The sequence below is a fragment of the Balaenoptera borealis genome (genome assembly GCF_965194805.1).
Source record: "Balaenoptera borealis genome assembly, chromosome: 4".
In the NCBI taxonomy this organism is placed as follows: Eukaryota; Metazoa; Chordata; class Mammalia; order Artiodactyla; family Balaenopteridae; genus Balaenoptera; species Balaenoptera borealis.
The window spans coordinates 78,834,306-78,847,923 of NC_138861.1; the positions used below are offsets into that span (position 1 = coordinate 78,834,306).

The following is a 13,618-nucleotide window of genomic DNA, read 5'->3' on the forward strand; positions in this document are numbered from 1 at the left end:
AAGCCACGGGGGAGGTGAAAGCGTCCCCTTCACGAGTCCTTAGACCAACTGCAAGCACGAGACGTCGCTGTAAAAATAAGAATTTTAGGTCAAGATTAACACAGTCACAAGGAGCTCTTTCACTTTGGTAGTCTTTATTTAGCAAAATTTAACCCTTGTTAACGGATACTTCATTTCTGCTGATGGGTTAGCTGCTTGGTTCACAGCACCAATTCTGGCATAGACTGAAATGAGGGGAAAAAGTAATTTTAGGAAGTCAAAGGAGCTCTTTATAACTATGGCCCCAGAATGTCTTACAACATAGAATGTTTCTTGTGGCCTTTGTGACCGCCACTGACTCATAAATGAATTCCTTATTTTACTGTCTCTCTTTTTAGTTAAACAATGATTCTGCTGCAGATGAAACCATGCCAGACCAACCTGATTTACTTCTTCAGTCTCAAGATTCCACGGGCAGCATCTCAGCAGAAGAAGTGCTGCAAATCAGAGATGAGACCCCAAGTTTGGAAGCTTCTCTAGATAATGCTAACAGCCAGCTGCCTGAGGTGGGGAGACATGGGGGCTGGTGCATGGCCAATCTGGGCTCTTTTTAGCAATCCGTTATACCCCTTGCTTTTCTTTTGAAAGAGTTTTCATCTGATACGCTAATTATTTGATTTGTTACCAGTATTTCTAACCTGTTGGTTAAGTGATATAGTCTAAGTGAAATAGTCAGATCTGATGATTGAAAAAAAAAAAAAAACAAAAACTTTGATAGATTAAGGAAATGACCTACAGGTTAAAAATAACCCTGAGTGTTTTTAATGAGCATTTTGTGCTGCAGAATGTGATTAGGTTAATGTGCAGGCGCTTCTCTGGGGATGGGGAGCATCTTCTGTGGCGCTGTACCTTCTTTGAAGGACCGCTTTTGTTTTTTCTTCTCTTTTTGCTTTGTATTTGGGTTTTTGTGATTGGTGCTATAATTGGGATGAAAACCTCAGGCCAGCTGTGTTAGCAGTTGGTTAAAATGAAACCTTTTAGAAAGATTTTGGAACTACTAGTATTATGTTTTTTGGAAAGGCGTGTGAGAAGTAAGCCAGATTCCAAGCTAATGACTGACCAAAAATAAGTAAGTATTAGTTTTCTTAGTTTTTTTTTTTTTTTTAATTATTACAGATATTTTTTAAACTGTAATTGCTATAGCTCTCTCATATATGCTATTATGCCTTGGTATTAGGAAAATACTATATTTTGTTCAGTGTTAACCAAATTAATGTAGTTATTAGATCTAGACCAATCTAGTTGTTAGATCTTATTATCTGAGTAAGTTGAAATCTCATGTTCTTATTACACTGACAATGTATTGTAGATCTTTACAGTAAGCAGATATATTTTGAAATGAAGGCATTTGGGGAGTTTTTTAAATGCTCATATTAGTACGGCTGAAGTTTAGGTAATTCAATTCAACAAATATTTATTGAGATTTACTAGATGCTGGACATTCCATTAGGTGCTAGAAAGATGAATAAGACATTACCCTGTCCTCAGAGTGTCCATTGTCTATTAAGGGAGGCAGAGATGGTTTAAAAAAAAAAAAAAAAAAGGGCAGTACATGCCAATAAGAGAAACTCAGTAATAGACATGCTCAAAGCTTTGGGAAAACTCAAAGGACAACCGATCAGCTGTGCATTAGGGGTGATGGTGGCAAAGGATGGGCTTCGTGGCAATGGAGACATTGCAGGCAGAGGGACATCATGCAGAAAGACATGGCCATGTGAAGTAACATGGAATGTGCAGGCAGCAGCAGGAAATTCAGTCCTTCTAGAGAATAAAATGGCAGGAGGAGGAGCAGCAATAGGAGAGACGGGTGAGTCTAAGACATGCTGGGTCCTGCAGGCCGTGCTAAAGACACGCTTTATCTTGAGATGATAGGAAGTCATGAATTTTCATTCTTCCCAGAGATGCCTGTTATGTGACAAGCCCTGTACCAGATACCAACGTGGGAAGACGGGGCACACAGGCAGTCAGACATTTAAGCAATATTTATTTATAGAGCCCCTACCGTGTGCTGGGCGCTGTCCTAGGCCCTGGGCATATGGGCACATAGCACCGTGTGAAACAGGCAAAGGCTCCTGGTTTATGGAGCTTAATTCTAGTAGGAGAGACATAATAAACAGGTAAAACAGATAAAATAGAAATGATATATCTGAAAGTGATCATCTTACTATTCATACTAAGAAAATCTGACCGTAATGTGGACTTGGTAAGGGAGAAAGTTAGCTAGGGTGGCATTTGAGGTGAAACAAGTGACGAGAAGGAGCCAACCCTCGAAGGTGTGGAGAAAGAATGTTCAGGGCCCAGGAAACAGGAGTGGAAAAGGCCCTGGTGTGTCTGATGACCTCACAAGCCGGCTCTTGGGGCTGGAGCACGGTGAACCTGAGAGTGGAGTCGGGGAGAAGGAGCTGGAGGGGGCCAGGTGCCCTCAAGGGCAATCTTAGAGGCCACACAGCAGGTAACCATTGGAGGGTTTTCAGCAGAAGGAGGACATGATCTGATTGTGTTTTTTTCAATCTTGGCTTTTTCTCTGGAAAAGGGAAAGTCGGTTCTAGTACCTATACCTGCCACGTGGAGCTTGCAGTCTGTCATCAAGGAAGGTTAAAGTCCGATCAGTGTTTTAGTAAAGTCTCTGACTGAGCTGTGGAGGAAGGATTGGAGGAGGCTGAGATGAGGAGACAAACGAGAAGAATATCAGCATGAGATAAGGGGTCCTGAACCGACAGAGTGCGTGGACAGGAAAACGTTTATGGGGGGAGCTGGCAGGGTTCCGAGCTGCGCTTTAAGTAGACTATATTACTTTCAGTGTTGGAAGGCTTGTTACCCGAGCATTAGCTACTAGTTAATCTAAACTACTGTGTCTGGTGTGCCTCATAGCATGTTACTGGTCAACAGACATTCTCGTTAGAAACAATGGAAAACAGCAGGCTGATACTAGAAATACCTTTTTAACAAAAGCAGTATGGTTAATGGTCATGTGCTTTAATTTTGTGTAGTTAACAAACAGGGAAATCTTTTATTTTTGGTAATTAAAATAGCTGTAATCATAGTTGGTGAGTAAACTACCTCCTGTAAATCATTCATATTTATTGGAAATGAATCGGAAATTCATATATATTTCCACACATATTGGAAATTGTGTTATTTCAGATGAGATCATTCATCCGACAATATCTAATGGGCCTACTTCTGAGGTACTATAAAGTTCCTGAGGATACTTTTTTTTAAATGAAGGAAAAACACTTTAATTTACTAGTTTTTTTCCCTTTTACAGTAGTGCATTTCAGTATCACTGTAAACTTTGTGACACTGGCAGATGAGAATGAAGGAGATTTTTTTTTTTTTTTTTTTTTTTTTTTATTTTAAAAATTTATTTATTTATTTATTTTTGGCTGTGTTGGGTCTTCGTTTCTGTGCGAGGGCTTTCTCTAGTTGTGGCAAGTGGGGGCCACTCTTCATCGCGGTGCGCGGGCCTCTCACTGTAGCGGCCTCTCTTGTTGCGGAGCACAGGCTCCAGACGCGCGGGCTCAGTAGTTGTGGCTCACGGGCCTAGTTGCTCCGCGGCATGTGGGATCTTCCCAGACCAGGGCTCGAACCCGTGTCCCCTGCATTGGCAGACAGATTCTCAACCACTGCGCCACCAGGGAGGCCCTGAAGGAGATATTTTTGAATCGTACCATTTCTTTTAGAAATAATTCTATTGACATTAAAATTATCACCAAAAGAATGGCTGTCCACCAGAGAATGATTCAAGTTTGTATCTGCTGGATATGATGGCCTAATTTATTTTTCCCTGGTGTGCCAAACAGTGTCAAATGACCCAAAATTGTGCCTTTAAAAAAAGTATGAAAGCACTAATATATTGAAATAAAACCATAACTCTATTATATAGAGTTATATATGAGTTACATATGCTATGCATATTGCTATAAAGCAGTTTCTTAAGAAGAGGAATACAATTAATTGTAGTAGATGAAACATTTTATGAACTAAAGAAAAAATCCTAGAAATGTTTATTTGAATTTTTCCCTTTAAATTATGTTAATATCAGGAAGAAAAAACGTAATAGGCTAAAGCATTCCACCTCAAGACAGAAAATTTAGAGCCCAGTGTGTCCTTCCCTTCTCTATAATATATACAAATTACTCTAGAAGGGATTATGTCCTTGTGTTTATCAGAGAAACCTCCACAGAGGGATTTCTTCTATTATCTATAATAGTTTAGATACCGATTCATGTGTGACAGAAATTATTCCTTATAGGAAATGAAACTTGGAATAAAAGTGTGCGTGTGTGTGTGTGTGAGAGAGAGAGACAGACATTGTGTGATAAGGTAAAGTTCAAGAAAATTTGATTCTCACCATCTGTGTATAATAGTGGAATTCATTCCATTAACCAAAAAGCACTCTCTTCATGAATTCTAGGTGTTATTAGAAAATTTCAGCATATACTATATAATAATAATTTTAGGTAAAACATCTATTTTCAAATTATTATTCAAGAACAAATGACAACAAAATACCGGTGTACACTAATGAAAAGTGACGGCATTAAACTAAGAAGTTTGTTGGGTTATTTCAACATGATACGTAGAAGGAAAAATATCTTTCCAAATAACTAATGCTTACCCCTTTAATGGCCAGATCTTTAAGAAAAAAATTCACATGGAAACCTTAAATAGAGTGTATTGAATATAAGCTATTGGAGCAATTAAGGAATGATTATACTATATTATTTATAAAGTACTATCCTGTGAAGACTCAAAGACTTTGTGCTTTCCCTGCATAACTATCTCCAGACCAGTGTTCCCTTAGTACACTTTGTGTTTTCCTGCCATGTTTCTGTGGCTTCGATATCTTCTAAGTCCTTTTCCCTGAGACACCATCTATCTTAGCTTGGGCTGCTATAACAAAATACTGTCACCAGGGGTGCTTATCAACAACAAAATGTATTTCTCACAGTTCTGGAGGCCAGGAAGTCCAAGATCAAGGTGCCAGCCATTCGTTGTCCGGTGAGGGCTCTCTTCCTGGGAGCTCTTCTTGCTGTGTTCTCACGTGGTGGAAGAAGAACAAGCCAGCTCTCCGTCCTCTTCTTATAAGGGTCCTAACCCCATTCATGAGGGTTCTACCCTCATGACCTAATCACCTCCCAAAGGCCCCTACCTCTAATACCATCCCATTGGGAGTTAGGGTTGCAACATATGAATTTTGAGGGGACAGAAACTTTTGGTCCATAGCACTATTGCTACCCCATCTTTATCAAAGCCCACCGTATGTTGTTTCCTCCACAGAGACTAGTCTTCATTGCCTCAACCAGATGTGATCTCTCCCTTCTTTGAGTACCAGTAGTCCTCTGTATATCACTTATATTTACCTTACATGTACCATACTCTACTGTATATTACCATCATTTGTACATTAGCCTAACCTCATTATTAGTTTGCACACTAATTGTAGTTATTAATTTATCCCAGAGCACCCAGCCCAGAAGCTGGTCAAAATCCTTCATTTTATACATGAATTTTACGGATGAGGTCTGAGGTCAGGGGCTCTGGATTTCACTTACTTTTCATAATTTGGAAGGAAAATTCTATTTTTATCCATGAAAAAGAGATAAGGAACTACTGTAGAACTAAGTAGTAACCTTAGGTCTAAGTACTGAAAGAAGTTCATCTTTATTCCTAAAGCTGTGAGACTATTAGTGCTTACTTTCAAACTGATTGAACTAATGTCCATGCAAATTAAAACATCTCTGGTGTTCGGCTCACTTAAACCAGTCAGGTGGCCCTCGCTGTTTTCGTTCAGCAGCCTCCTGATTGGTCAGGACCTGTTCTTGATTCACGGTAGCCCCACAGGACCAGTGGGTTAACCATTTTGAATTACCTCCCCTTCTTATATCCACGATTCACTGGGTATAAGGTTCAAGCATAATGAAAGAAATGACATTTCAAATAAGAGAGAATTTATAGTAATAACACAAAGTTATACTTACGTAGAATTAGAATATGTATGAGAGAAGGTATTATATAAGGATATATTTCTAAGTAAACACCTAAATCCTAGTAGGAGAAAAAAGATCTCCATGATGTTTCTAAGTGGCAATAGGTGATACATTTTAATTTCAAAATATTTTAACTCTGGAAATATTTTTAAAAATCAATTTTATATGATCAGAGTCCAAAAATTCCAACACTTAAACTGTGTAAATGAAGACTGCCTAGTAAAACAGATGTAGGTCGGTGGCAATAGTCATTTATTCTGTGTTGGTAAAATTCTCTTTAATGTTTTTCAAGTCCATAAAAAACATAATTGTTTTACAGGATACAAGCTCAGTATTAAAGGAGGAACAAGTTCTTACAGCCTTTGAAGATGAAGAGTCGTATATTATTCAAGAACAGCAGGATTCTCTCGTGTGTCAAGGGATTCTTGATTTAGAGGAAACTGACATGCCAGAGCCTTCGGCTCCCGAGAGCTACCCCGGGTCAGTCTGTGAAGAAGATGTCACCTTAGCTCTGAAAGAACTGGATGAACGATGTGAAGAAGAGGAAGCGGATTTCTCTGGGCTGTCTAGGTGAGAATACAGTATCGCAGACACAATAATGAGGTGATATTTTCTCTCCTATCCCCTCCCAAAGATGACCCTCTGTTCTAGTAAACGGACTTTCATTCCTGTGTATGTTTCCAAGGTAAAATGAGTTACCTCATTTTTACGATGGGTTTATTTTCTATTATTGACATTCACTTAAAGAAAAACAAGTAGGCCATTCTCAGAACATAGGGAGTAGCATTCTGCATTTAGAAGTACACCAAATACCTATTTTGGCAAAATGCCAAATGGCCGAGTGTTAAAATCAATACTGGCCCATGGCCAGAACCAAGTATCAGAATCATGGAATGAACTCTGTGATACCAGAACAAATCTGAAATAGGTTCCAAAAATTATTTTATAGTTTTATTATCAACAGTCATATTTTTAAAGTTTGACTTATATAATGGGCAAAAGTGACCATTTCTTACTACTGTCAGATGTTACAGTGCTCCTTTTAAATGTTTATGCACCATAGCTTCAAAATTATCACAAAGTGATAGCTGAATTCTCAAATAGGACTTTTTTTCACTCATGGGCTGACAAAATTGAATAATCAATTATTACATAAAGTTCTTAAAAGAAAGTTTGGTGGCTGTTATGTAGCTTAAATACCAAACAATTCTATAATGATGAGACTTATGATATAATCTACATCTACTATTTTGCTTTTTAAATTAATTTTATAAATATTTGTGACTCAATATAATGTTCTTTATAAGCACATCTAATTTAATGCACTCTCTATCAGTGTATTTCTATTCAACAGTCTGAAGCTCCTTGATAATTATTTTATATAAAAATTAATAGTTAGTAATCAAGTATATCAGAGCTTTACTCCTACAATAAAAGCTTTTCATTTATATCAATACTTCAAGTGATAATTGAGTTTTAACATATATAGCACATGAGGAGATTTTTCACTCTCAGCGTATCTGGAATGCCTACCTACACTTGAAAGTGCACATTCAGATGTTAACAACAAATCTTGGTGACACACCTTGTTCATATTACTGACTTGGATGTGACAGTAGCCTATGCAATCACTCACTCATTGATCATACACAAGTTAAGGGACACCAGAAATGATGCAGGGGTAGATACTCAGCTGTCTGGCTTTCTAAAAGGCTGCAGCCAAAGAGCTGACTTTGGCCAAGCACTGAAGTTGAAATAGAATTAAACATCCTTACTAAATATAGCGGTATATCTACTCAAGCTTAGAGGATACATTTTGTTCAAATCAATCACCACAGTGACATTCTAAAAATTAAACTTTTTGAGATACAATTTTTCACTTCAAATGTCTGCTGCATTTTGATCTTTTCCCCCCGCAGTCTTCTCAGATCCCTCTCTTCCATATGAATTGCTCCGTAATTTCTATAAAGCCTTGTGGAGCTACCCTGTAATGTGAAATACGCAATATTAAGACCCAGAGTCACACGTATCTTTATAGGATGCCCAACCCAAATACATCTCCATCTTTTCCCATTGTCTCATTTTTGTATGTATTATCTGACTGTGGGGACTATACATTTCTCAGAGAAAATGGCCAGGCCTTACGTTTCTTTGAGTCAGATCTGTTACTGCCATACTGCTAGACATTATAGTATATGTCATGGCTTTAACACTGGGTTTGGTCCCATTTGAAGTCCTGGCTTCAAATTCTGGCTCTGTCATTTCCTACCCAGTAGCCTAGGCACATCATTTAACTTCGCTGAACTTTTTGTTTCCTCACTGGTAAAAAATCAAGATAATAATAGTACTTAAGTGTCCTAAAGTTGCAGTGGAGATTGAATGAAAACAATCTGTATAAAGCACCTAATATATAGCCCTTGACATAAAAGTACATGACAAAAACTTTAAAAATATTATCATTGTCGATCTGGGCCTGTTCAACTAAAAAGCCTCCAAAATTGACCATTTAAAATGAAAGCATTCTAATCTGTATTATTCATAGAAGTTACAGAAATTATTCCATAGCCCTGGCCTGTGCTAGGACTTGAGCTGTTGTAAGCTGGTCATGTGAAATTAGATTTCTAATTCCAAAGATGCTAAGAAAGAACAAGATGCTAGAAAGAACAGGATGAGTAAGAAAATCTGCTTGTTTGTGCTTTCTCACAAAGTTTAGGTGGTTGCACATTTTCTAAATTCTTCATTTCAATGTGTATATACGGGTAAAAAATAATCTATGTTAGATGACAAACTATTTTAAGTAATTGAGTGTATTCTTTTGCGATAGTATTATGATGATGATATCTGTGTTAACAGTCAAGATGAAGAAGAGCAAGATGGTTTTCCAGAAGCACAGACATCACCTCTGCCATCACCATTTCTCTCTGCCATCATAGCCGCTTTTCAGCCAGTAGCGTACGATGATGAAGAAGAAGCCTGGCGCTGTCACGTCAATCAGATGCTGTCTGACACCGATGGGTCCTGTGCAGTGTTTACTTTTCACGTGTTTTCTAGGCTGTTTCAGGTCAGTGAGGTTTAGGGTTTCTGAATTCATATTATAGTTACCTGATAAAGTTATGGGGTTTTGGCTAAAATCAGTATCAAATTTTAATATTCCCACTGATTCCCTTTAAAAATTTTTATTTTCCTAAGATAGTGATGTTTAAATTTACACTTCAACATTGTAGCACTGCTGGGACATTATACAATGACTACTACCGATATCGCCCCTAAGGCAATTAGAGTAAAACTTCAGAACAACATCTGATAAGTTTTCTGCAGTATGCTAGGCACTTTCAGGGACACCAAAGAAATACAAAGCATGGTTCCTGCCTTCAAGGAGCTTATGTCAGTATCATAAGACAACTTATCATAAAGCGTTAAATTCATTGGCATTTTCATCACTGTGTGGGGACCTTAAAAATTTTAGCCAGGGTTGCTTCCAGCCCTAAAAATAATATGAGCTGACATTTATTGAGCACTCGGTACATGCTAGGCGCTAGGCTAAATGTTCTACATTAAGTAATTCTTACAATAGACCTATGTAACGTAGATGTGTTTTTAGCATTCTGTAGCTAGGGAAACCAAGGCAGAGAGAAATGCCACCATTTAAGTCATTATTTTCCAAACTACCTGCCACCTTTCCTCCCTACCTCAGCAACTTTGCCCATCTTAGAAAACCCAGCTCAGTACATATTCTCTCTGAGGTTTCCCCAACCAACCACTCCAACCTTCGGTCTCTCCCTCCTGGAACTTCTTTAGTGCTTATTAACTGGAGCATTTATTTATTTAATTCTGTAGTTTTGCATTGCTACTCGGTTTTCTATTTATATTCTTTTAGTGCCAGAGATATAAATTTCTTGATGCCGAAGACTGTGGCTTATGCTTTTTTTTTTCTAATTAATCATAATGACAACTAATGGTGCTACACATATACATGTAGGTACACGTTAAGTATTTGTACAGTAATTACACTGTTGATTATACTAATTCATTGAGTGCTCACTATGGGTCAGGCACTGTCTGTTTTATGTGAATGAATATTCTTGAGTTTTGAGAAGGTATTACCCTTGATGCATTTTGATGACTTAAAGTCAGAAGGCAGCTCATAGCCAAGGAGATTTTTCACTACTTTTACTGAAAGTTTCTTTCAGGTAGAACTTAACTTTAGAAGAGCTAATTCCTCACACATGTGAGGACTTTATTTCCAACAACGTATATAGCATGTATTCCTTCTGTCTTTCCTAATGAAAAAAACCTCAGGAATGGGGAGATGAATGGCCTGTATCAATAGTTTCTTTTTTCAGGAATACTGTTCTGTAAATACTGTTTTGATCATTTTTAGAAATTACCACGTTTCCTAAAGAAGTGCCTAAAAACAGATCAGTTTTAAGAGTTCTATATATCACTACAATAATAGTTTTAAAATAAAAGGTTGCTCTAATTATAAATTATGCTTTTTTACTTAAACATGAAAAAAGGCTTTCATTTTCATTTCATACTAACATTTTTCTTATGTTTTCTCCATAGTCAATTCAAAGAAAGTTTGGAGACATAACTAATGAGGCAGTCAGCTTTCTTGGTGAGAGTCTGCAACGCATTGGTACCAAATTTAAAAGTTCACTGGAAGTGATGATGATGTGTTCAGAATGCCCGACAGTCTTTGTGGATGCTGAAACAGTAAGTTTTAACATGAGGGCTTATTATAAAAACTAAATTGAAATGGCATCATTCAGTAAATGGTCTTTTTTTAAGGTAATTCAGAATTTTGAAGTCTGAAGGTTCATATTTTCAACTTGATTATAAATATCTAGCAGAATATAATTCCCGTGTATCATATGCAGTGGCTTGTGACTATTTCTGATTCTGGCCTCTCCCTGCCCTCACCCTCCACAGAGTCCTAGATGGGGAAGCTGAAGAATCATGCTCTAGAGATGTGTACTTTTCCTGATTCCTGAGTAAAAGCGGGTAGGAGAGGGCTAGACCTCCCCCCATGAAGAATCCAGAACTCCCTGGTCTTCCCCACTTGTGTCCAAGCACGCCTGTAGATTATGTATTAAGGTTTTTTTAAAGAATGAAGGTTTAAAAAGCTTCAAGGGTATTACCTTTAAGGTATATCCTGGACTGACATGCCATTTTTGCCTGAGCCCATTTTTGAAGGCAGTTGAAGGCATGCTTATCCTTCTGACATCCCTGAAATTGCACTGCACTTCTCCTCTGTTTCAGTGAAAGGTCAGTCCTTAGCATGGGACAGCGTACAGTTAGGGAGGCCGGCTTAAGCTGGCCTGAAAACCAAAGTTTTTGGTCTCAGGATTGTGATCAGAAACGGTGACCTGGATCAATGTGTTTCTGATTTGACAGCTGATGTCCTGTGATTTGCTAGAAACACTCAAGTTCAGTGTTTTGGAATTGCAAGAGCACCTGGATACATACAGTGCCAAACGAGAAGCAGCTGAGCAGGTCAGTCTGTTTTTACCGTGTGAAATAAAGTAGCTGCTTGTGACACTAGAAGCGCTAACCTGGCATAATAGCTGAGATGGAAAACAGAACCTATTAACACTTGCCTCAGGGTTATACCGAGAATGTTGGGGCCTTGGAGCTCTCTGTCCACTAAATTCCTATCTTTAGCTTTTAGAAATTGGCCCTCTAAGAGCCTAAGAGCACAATGGAAAATGAGCTTTATAAAACGCTTCTGTGTTGAGACTATAATAGCTGCTGTCAACATTGCAAGCGGGGGTATAAAAGCAGTATTTCCCTGAGAAAGGCACAGTGATGTTGTGGTCCAGAAAAATCTGCAACCTGTGACAAAGTGGTGATCTTTTTCCAGTGATGTGTTTGTGTACGTGGGCAAGCAAAGGGAGAAATAAGCACGCGGTATATTACAGATATTACCTGCAAAGAAATGTTTAACTCCAGTCTGGCACTGCAAAACACAGCCGTTCTATTCCCTGAGAGTAAATCCAGTGTATTTTCAATTGGCAGGGAAAGAAAAACTTAAAGGAAAAAAAGTTTCTCCTTTTCACACAAACTGCATACAGCAGGCATTTTTTCCCTAGAATAGGAGATGAGTCTTTCATTAATAAGTACTAAATATCTATCACATGTAAAGGCCTATGCAAAATGAAGTGTTAAACCTGGTTCTTATTCCCTAAATATTCTAGATAGGAATATAAAGCACAAATACTGTGCATGAATAATTAGTAACAAATGTTTAAATTATAGCTATAAATAAAAGTACTGGCAATGAAAGAGACTTCCCCAAATCATACAGGTCTAACAGAGAATGGATGCAAACCAAATCTATGATTTCCAAGGAGAGGTCAGTTTTGGCTGATAGGAAAACTTCATGGAATAGAGATGCAACCTTAATCCTTGACAGATGTTAATTTTAGATTGGGGGATTAATCTCAGGAAAAGAATATGGTATAAGAAAATACTTATTAAGGGGGTAGTGATCTTATATCTGGACTGAAATAGTAATGACAGATTGGAGAAGAGGAGAGTTTTCAGTAGCAGGAAAGTATCGGGCAAGATCTGGTCATGTTACAAATAATGTTGCTGTGTACCTTCTTATACATGTCTGTTACGTATATATGTTCACATACCTGTTGGATATCTATCTAGGAGTGGAACTGCTGGGTCACAGGGTATACACATCTGTTCAACTTTAGTAGATTCTGCCAAGCAGTTTTCTAAGAGAGGTTACATCAATTTACAATCCTATCAGAAGTGTGTACAGGAGTTACCATGCCCTAATACCTTTGCCACCACTTGGTATTGCCAACTTTTAACATTTTGTCATTTTTGGTGGATGTGAGGTAGTATTTCATGATATTATTTTGCATCTGTCTGATGACTGTTTGAGCACCTTTTTTTACAGATATCTTCATTTAGCTGTTTTGTGAATTGTGCCTAAAGTATCTTGCCCAATTTTGTAAATGGGTTATTTGTGGTTTTCTTATTGATTTGTAGGAGTTCTTCATTCTAAACACAAGCCTTTTACTGGATGTATGAATTACAAATTTTTTCCCCCTCTGTGGCTAGCATTTCCCCTATCTCAATAGCATTTTTTTGATCAACAGAAGTTTTTCATTTTACTTAGGTCCAAGTAATCCATCTTTTCCATTATGGTTAGTGCTTTTGTGTCTTCAGAAATCTCTGTCTATCCTAGAAGGTTGATTGCTGTGATAATAGTCCCCATGAATCATGCTCCTCTGTGTCCACGCTTCTTTGCAATATGACTTTGCTGTTCCTCCCATCAAGAGATGGAATCTATTTTCCCACCTCTTGAGTCTGGGATGGCCTTGTGACTTGCTCTGACCAACCAAATTAAGAAGTGATGCTGTGCAACCTCTGAGACTAGCACTTAAGAGGTGTTTTGCAGCTTCTGCTTTTGCCATCATGCCTGTCAGAGTGTAAATTGGAACAAACTCTGGAAAACTATTTGACCTCCAGCCTTCCGGAGGATGAGAGGCCATGTGGACGAGAGTGGAGGCACCAGCTGACTGCCAGCAATGCCAGGCACCTGAGGAAGGCCAGCTTGGAACTTT

The 13,618-nt window shown here is 38.2% G+C and overlaps 1 protein-coding gene across 11 annotated transcripts in view; it reads left to right on the forward strand.

The window, feature by feature from the left end:
- The window catches only part of FRYL (FRY like transcription coactivator), a 293,684-nt gene that overhangs the window by 269,085 nt on the left and 10,981 nt on the right, over positions 1-13,618 (forward strand). For all 11 annotated transcript variants that reach the window (XM_082390370.1, XM_082390379.1, XM_082390377.1 and 8 more), the window contains 5 exons: positions 378-545; positions 6,352-6,602; positions 8,886-9,093; positions 10,599-10,748; positions 11,430-11,528. In XM_082390370.1, the coding sequence (XP_082246496.1) occupies positions 378-545; positions 6,352-6,602; positions 8,886-9,093; positions 10,599-10,748; positions 11,430-11,528 (876 nt within the window). The remainder of the gene's footprint in view (positions 1-377; positions 546-6,351; positions 6,603-8,885; positions 9,094-10,598; positions 10,749-11,429; positions 11,529-13,618) is intronic.